General features: G+C 31.0%; 2 protein-coding genes across 2 annotated transcripts; both read left to right on the forward strand.

The window, feature by feature from the left end:
• The first annotated feature begins 340 nt into the window (after window positions 1–340).
• On the forward strand, window positions 341–2,119 carry LOC112686596. Its single transcript, XM_025558962.1, has 3 exons — window positions 341–1,016; window positions 1,110–1,355; window positions 1,503–2,119. Exons 1-3 carry the CDS (start codon window positions 341–343, stop codon window positions 2,117–2,119), a joined length of 1,539 nt encoding a protein of 512 aa, XP_025414747.1.
• A 170-nt stretch (window positions 2,120–2,289) lies between these two features.
• LOC112686597 lies at window positions 2,290–6,553 on the forward strand (the record flags this gene model as incomplete). Its single annotated transcript, XM_025558963.1, has 3 exons — window positions 2,290–2,353; window positions 3,053–3,149; window positions 6,393–6,553. Coding segments are annotated over exons 1-3 (322 nt in total), but the record flags the coding sequence as incomplete, so codon positions are not given.
• Between the last annotated feature and the right edge of the window lie 1,164 nt (window positions 6,554–7,717).

Genomic DNA, 7,717 nt, shown 5'->3' on the forward strand with positions numbered 1-7,717 from the left:
ACTGCTATTGATAGTCTCACCATTGAATTAAACCTTGTTAAAGAGGAAAAATCTTCTTTAGCTTTCTTTAACGTAGCTGAATAATGATATAGTTGATTGTGAACTAAATTTATTTAATTATAATATTTTTAGATGAGACCGAAATAACACCACTAGTGGCTGTTCTAGAGGAGGAAGGGTCCTTGTTGATATACGTGTTGACCCCCTATCACATCTAATACCTGTAACTTGTTTGGATGTTGAGATTTTGTTTGTGAGCTTCTCTCTCAACAAGAAAAGAGTATATAATTAGCAGTGCTTACCTACCTCCAAACGCTCCTCCTAAATCTTACGAACCTTTATGTCTACTGTTGAGAATCTTCTTTCCATTTATTTTGACCATTTGTTTATTTTCTGTGGTGATTTCAATCTTCCAAATGTTTCTTGGTCCTATGACAACCATGATCTGATTTATTCTTCTACCTCTGACTCTCATATCAATTGTCTTCCGGAAACTTTTGCAGCTGATAACTTCTTTCAGATCAATTATATTTTTAATAAATCTGGGCCATTATTAGATCTTATCATCGTAAATCTTAATCAATATATGGTAAAATCTGCATTTATTTCAGCGGTACCAGAAGACAGCTATCACCCTGCGTTATCTATAGACTTTATTCTAGTCACCAATATACCACAAATTGACTCTCCTCATTGCTACTTCAACTTCCGTAAGGTCAATTATTCTCTTATAAATACATTTTTGCTGTTTTTCAATTGGTTAGTAACATTTTCTAATTTAGATGCTACTTCTGCTTCATATACACTTTTTAATGCGCTGCATTTATCCATTCTGCAACATGATCCTAACGTTAAATATTCCAGGTCTAATTTTCTTTATTGGTTTTATAAAGAACTAATTGATCTAGTATTCCAAAAAAGAAAAGCTCACGCAATCTTTGAATTCACAAACAACCCAAACGATTATCAAAACTTCAGTTTTCTTCGTGCTAAAGATAAATATTTGACTAAGCAACGTTACAAACTTATCATAATTATCAACTCTACTAAAGAATTTTTTTATGCAAATCCACCTAAAATTTAGAATTTTGTTAAAAAGAATAATTTAGGTCAGTCTATTCCAATGACAGTCTTTTTCAATGGTCTAACTAGTAAAAATAATAATGAAGTAGTGGACTTTATCTCTAAACATTTTAATGCTGTATATTCTATGTCATTTGTCAACTATATACCTAAATTAACTCGATCTCTAATTCATGATCTTCCGAGCAACTGTTTCTTTGACATATCAGATATTGAAAGCAATTTATCACGCCTGAAAAGAAATAATTCTATTGGTCAAGATCGTATTTCAGGTGATTTCGTATTCACGATTAGATTGTCTATATGTTTCCCTTTATAGCTTTTATTTCGAAAATCACTTGATTCCGGATCCTATCCTGAAATACTCAAATTTAGTTCCATAACGCTGATATTTAAATCTGGTGATATTTCTAATGTAGCTAACTATAAACCAATAATTATCATCAGTCACATAGGTAAACTGTTTGAATCTTTAGTCTTAAGCTGTATCCGACCTGCAGTAAATCAAATCATAGTGAGTGAGCAACATGGATTTCGCCTTAAACGGTCAGTTAACACATGTAATCTTGTATTCACTGATTATGCGTTTGACGCTTTTGCAAATAAGAATGAAGTTGATGTCATTTACACTGACTTCAGTAAACCTTCTGTTCTTATAAAAATCCTTGCCAGTAGTGTTTTTGGGGAGCCTTTGTTATCATGGTTTAGCTCTCATCTATCCGATCGTAAACAATTCGTGAAAATATTTGGTATTAAATCACAGGTATTAAACACGCCGTCTGAAGTACCTCAAGGTGGCTATCTTTCCCCATTGCTCTTTACATTGTTTATTAATGATATAAAAAAAGTTATACACCGCAGTAAATTCTTACTATTTGCAGATGACTTAAAGCTATTTCTAGAAATTCGCTTTAACTCTCCAACTTGCAACCTTTCAAGAAATTCTGCGATGGCCAAAGTACTGCAGCAGAGTAAATTAATATTTTGGTATAAGTACTCAATGGCACATAAAATATTTTTGGAAGCATTAGATTGAACGTTGCAAGATTTACGAAAGAACCGAAATCGTTGGTGGTGCAATGATTTTATTGGCATGTAATTTTTGCAAAACACTACCAGTAATACCACGATCAACGCCAGCCACCTGCATGGTTACAGTCATACATTTTATAGAAAGACATTAAAATGCTAAAATTAAATATAATCATGCTAGTCGAATTGCAGAACGACCATTCTGGAGAATTTTTTTCCAAAAAAATTCTCGATATCGGTAATGGCAAAATACTTGTTGACTCATCGTCTGGATACTGTATATTATGTTGAGGAATATAAACCAGCCACGTCTTTGTAATAGCACCCCACTTGCGGTTATAATTTTTATGGGAACTTTGTGAAATAAACTAAAGTGAAATTGATTTGTTGTTATTTCACATATTTGATTAATTAACACGGTGTTTATTATAAAATAATCATAATAAAAAAAAATTTATTTGAAATCCAATGGAAACCGTGTTAATTAATCAGATTTGTCAAATAACAACAAATAATTTTCATCTTAATTTATCTTACACAATTCTCATACAAATCGATATGTCACCACATTTTCTGATTCTGGTGACTGGGACGTGAGAAGCCCAAAATTTGTGTCTTATATCGATTCACGAGAAATATTTTCAAACATTTTTTTACAAGTATTTATTTATTTTTAGATTCGAAATAATACTCTGAATATAATTAGATAAAATCAAGGTTTTAAAGATAGAAAAAATATTTTAAAAGATTCTTCATTTGACCACTCTCGAGAGTACGCGTTTATTATTTTCCTCAACCATATCAGAAATACCCTGCATAAATAAACCGGGCTGCAATCCATTTGTATTGGAATAAAAGCGATAATCAACAATTATCTAAAAATAAATTCTACACGTTATATTATTTAGTATAAATTTTTGTACTTTTGAATTTACAGAATACGAAGAATTTATTAAACGACTATCCATAATTCAGATCCCCCAAGAAATTCATGAAACATACATAGAAATGAAGTTTCATTATTGGACGTTGGAGTTTGTATACTTTATGCTATTTTAAATATTTTGTGAATGAATATTAAAATGGGTAATCAAGAAATTATTACTCTCTGCAATTTGAATTAGATACCTAGGTTATATATATATATATTTTTTTACGATTTTACTCATTTATTGCCTAATTCGTGCTATCGCCGATTTACAATTAGTGATAGTTAAATAAATATTTTTTTTTAACTCGCCAAACACCACTTTTTGTAATGTAATATTATAAAATAAATAGGGATATTAACGTGCCGCTTCATTGTAAAGTGGGATTTGAGAAATATGAAATACGCTCTGCGCTAAGAATTGAAGGGGGGCACGGGTCAATTTTTTTGAAAACCCTGAATTTCCGATAAATTGGGACATATACCAACCCTAGATGCATCTATTTCACTCAAAATCAAAATAAATATTTAGCTAATTTTATCATATAGTAATTTGGTAAAATGCTATTCAATAACTATCATAACATCTGTATAAGTTTCTATTTATGTGCAGACCGAGGCAACCTAACGAGTGTCAAGATATGAATTAATACACTTAATTAGAATATAATGTTAATTAAGGAAAAACAAAAAGAGATCTAGTTGTAGCGCGGACGTAAGGGAAGTCGGCGATTGAGAGAGAATGAATGAAATAATAAAAGAGAAGGAAGCCCACGCTAAGCGGTAGGAAGCCAAACTCTCCATGTCAGTACGAGTAACGTGAACCTACTCAGACACGTTTGATTGCTCAAGTCTATCGTATATCTAAATTACATTGATAGCTGACGGTTTGAATGCGTTACGGGTTAAGTACACATTTTCGCCACATTTGTAAAGCGTTAGTAGTATGTAGGATTATATTATTGCAGTAGTTATATGAAAAATTCAAATGATTTGCGAGAAGTTGAGCTTACTAATTTAAAATCAAAAGGAGGATTAACCCATCCAAATTTACATTTATTTCACTTTCTGTACAAAGTAGAAGAGTGCTTAGCAAAACACTGCAAACTAAAAAACGTTTCTATTAATTTTATTTACAGTTGAAGATCCTTTAAATATTTCTATTACGTTTTCATGCTTCGACATTGTTGCTACAGACCTGGAAAACCGGGAAAAGTCAGGGAATTTATAACTAAATCAGAAAAACCGGAAAAAAATTGTAAATTTAATAAACACTATTGTGCATTTCGTGTTTCGCTCAATAATTTAATTTTATGATAAAAATTTAAAAATTCATGAAAAAATAAATAGAACTTGGTATTTTTATAGTCATAAATCAAAAATAAAATGTTAATCAACACTTGGCACTTTTAGTTAGAAGTCGGTTAGTATAATATATTACTATATTAATATCGGTATAGTGAATATACTTAATATATCCAATAGCAACTTATTTATAACCTAATGTTCCTATTTTACAATCATTTTGTCTTCAGATCATTGCTTAAATATACATTATATTATGTACTATAAACATATTATGTAGGTATGTTCGATTCATATAAATAATTTTACTTTTATTAATAATTATTAATACTAATTTCAGTGTATTTAATTTTAAAATGTATGTGTATTATTTAATGTAAAAGAAGGGAGTCGGTTGTTGTTGTGTGTGTATATAAGAATAGCTAAAAATAAATGCTGTTGAATTATTTACAGCCGAACATTCATAAGACATAGATAAAAAGATATTATTTGAATATTGTTATTTTCACGTAGAAAGAAAAATAGTCTAGTTATAGGTTATTTTTGTTGGTTTATGTTTATGGATTTTACTTTTTGAGCTGTATTAAATCAAATTTATTGACTAATTTACTTATTTTTTATCATTTGTTTTACGGTAGTGTTATTTTACGGTAGAATTATAGACAATTGACAAATAACAATTGTCTATAATTCTTACGTTATTATTGTAATTCATCAATTATCGTAAACTCGTAGGTATATTTTTGATTAAAATATTAAGAATAAAAAAAAAAAAATTATATAAATAATACATTTCTTTATTTCTGTACATCAGAGGTAATGTAATGCAAATCCAATTAATTATACCTGCGAATATATTATCACGAATTGACTGAAATCTGTTTTAACATGTTATTATGCAAAATTAAATTCTACTAATTACATGAAAGTTGTACGTGAACCTTTGTGTAATTTAGAAATTAAAAATAGTTTATATTTCGTATTTTAAAAGCAAATACCTCACAATGTATGAACTGCCAAGATTATGGCCATACGCGTTCTTACTGTCACAGTACACCTAGATGCGTTCGTTGTGGTGATCAACCACTTGTACGAAAAGCAAGGACCTTCCAGCTAAATGCGCCCTTTGTTTTGGCGATCATTCAGCAAATTATCGGGAATGTCCAGCTCTTAAAAATCTCCAAACTTATCGCAACCGTCATTCCAAAGTAAACAACAACAAATTCTACGAAAATAATACTAATGTAACTACCCACCCCAGTCCAATCAGTGCCTCAGAAAGTCAAAGCTTCCCTATAACTACTAATTTATCCTAAGCTCAGGCAACTCAAAATAAAAACCATACTGCAAATAATAATCAACCGCAATTAGATTCTACTTCCCCACTAACTGCCCAACATACATCAATTATAAATGTCCTAAAAACATTAATCACCCCTCTCATAACACTTCTTACAAAAGTAATTGACAAAGTCCTAGACAAAAAATGACTTCAAACTCAATAAATCATGCCTCTTCCTTATCAATTTTCCTCTGGAACGCTATTGGATTAAAACAACATTCCATTGAACTTTTTTACCTTCTTTATCATAAAAATATTGATATTTCCCTTATAACTGAGAATCACCTATCCACTACTTTCAATATTAGCTTCGATGGTTACTCACTTATTAGAGCTGTTCACCCAGTCTGAAAAAGTCTGAAGACGGTTGAATACTTTTCACGAGAACGTTGGGACCCCTATCAATAGTTAATTCCGAGATAAATATTATGGTGTAAACTAAAAATTCTTCAAAATTTTTATTTTTATATTTTTTTAAATTCCATGAACTTTTATCGAATGCGATATTTTACAAAAATCTTTTTCTGGTTTTGAAAATCAAAATTAACTTGATTGGGATAAATGAAAAAATAATACGTTAATTTCAAGTTAATTTGTAAGGAAATTAGTTAAGTTAATAAGTTAAATTAATTTATCGGTAATGAAATAAATTAAGTTAATTTTTTAATTTGACTTAACATTTAACTTATTAATTCGTTCCAGGCTTGAAAAAAATGACCCGAAACAACCATTAGGTTATACGATTGATTATGATAATTTAAATTTAATAAGCATTATATGGAAAACTGATAAACCATTAATAGTCGTGACCCATGGATATATCAATAGGTATGACGACCAGGGAGCATATTCCATAAAAAATAGTAAGTTTTATGGAAAAATACGAGATTAATATTATATTATGATCGATATTAAAAATTAAGTGTCAAATCGAACTATATGAATAATATATTAGAAAAACTGTAATTTCCATAATATACCTGTTGCCGCGATGGGCGATTAAATAGTATTTAATTTAATGTCGCCTTCACGGCAGGGATGTAGGCTGCTCAAACTGCAGCACTACGGATATAATTATAAGAATAATAAATAATAATAATCAAAAGAAATAATATAAAAAATAAATAAAATGTATTGATAATATTACATAATTTTAAATAATTAACAGTATACAATATAACAATTATACCCCTTGGAGGCAAAAATATACAAATAAAAAATAATAAATAATAATATATGGCCTGTTTGACCCAACAATATAAAATTTAAAATAGAATGTAATAATAATCGAAAAAATATGCACTAATGCACTGGTGAACACGTCTGTTCACCAGTCAAATAAAACGAAACGAAATAATTCACGTGGTAGACCAATATTCACAATGTGACTGAGTCAGGTGGTGGATTTCATCCCGACGCGGGCCGCACCGGGGACGTAATAATAATAAAAAGAATACAATTAAAAATGCACGACCCGCGTGCGTGCGACCACCTAGCCTCAGTCACCACGTAGAATAAATTGTCTGCAGCCGCAAGACGAACAAGTAACGGAAACCACGATTCACAATAGCTGCTGGTAACCTTGTTGACTGCTCTGTAAGAGGAATGTAGATGAAATAACAATAGAATGTTCAAATGATATTTACCAGACAGCTAATTCACAAAATCACAACGTGGTTTCCCAACTGGAGACACGAAGAAATCACAAACGAAATCGGAAATGACGAGAGTGGCGATGTGCACATGAAGAACGTACGGAAGGAAGAGAGCGATGGTGTCGACGACATTCACCAAGAAAGCTACGGCCGCCAGCCACCATCTCCCTACGATGAAAGTCTCAGTGCCACCACACAAAAACGAAAAACACATGAGAACTTAATGAAAACTTGTGGCACTGAGAGCATGACTTTTAACATTTACGAAATATATATGAAAACGACGAAATAACGAACATTACGTAACGACGGCACGCACGTGCTGGGCAGTCAACACACAAAACAGCTGATGCCGTTGCCGACCGCACCGCA

This window comes from Sipha flava, unplaced genomic scaffold (genome assembly GCF_003268045.1).
Source record: "Sipha flava isolate LNK unplaced genomic scaffold, YSA_version1 316_pilon_pilon, whole genome shotgun sequence".
Lineage (NCBI taxonomy): Eukaryota > Metazoa > Arthropoda > Insecta > Hemiptera > Aphididae > Sipha > Sipha flava.

What these genes read in the sequence shown, in the direction of transcription:
- LOC112686596 (XM_025558962.1), top strand. Translation starts at nt 341, where the DNA reads ATGTCTACTGTTGAGAATCTTCTTTCCATTTATTTTGACCATTTGTTT. An exon ending in TAAATATTTGACTAAGCAAC is followed by an intron (nt 1,017 to 1,109) that starts GTTACAAACTTA and finishes AGAATAATTTAG; the next exon opens with GTCAGTCTATTCCAATGACA. An exon ending in TGGTCAAGATCGTATTTCAG is followed by an intron (nt 1,356 to 1,502) that starts GTGATTTCGTAT and finishes TTTCTAATGTAG; the next exon opens with CTAACTATAAACCAATAATT.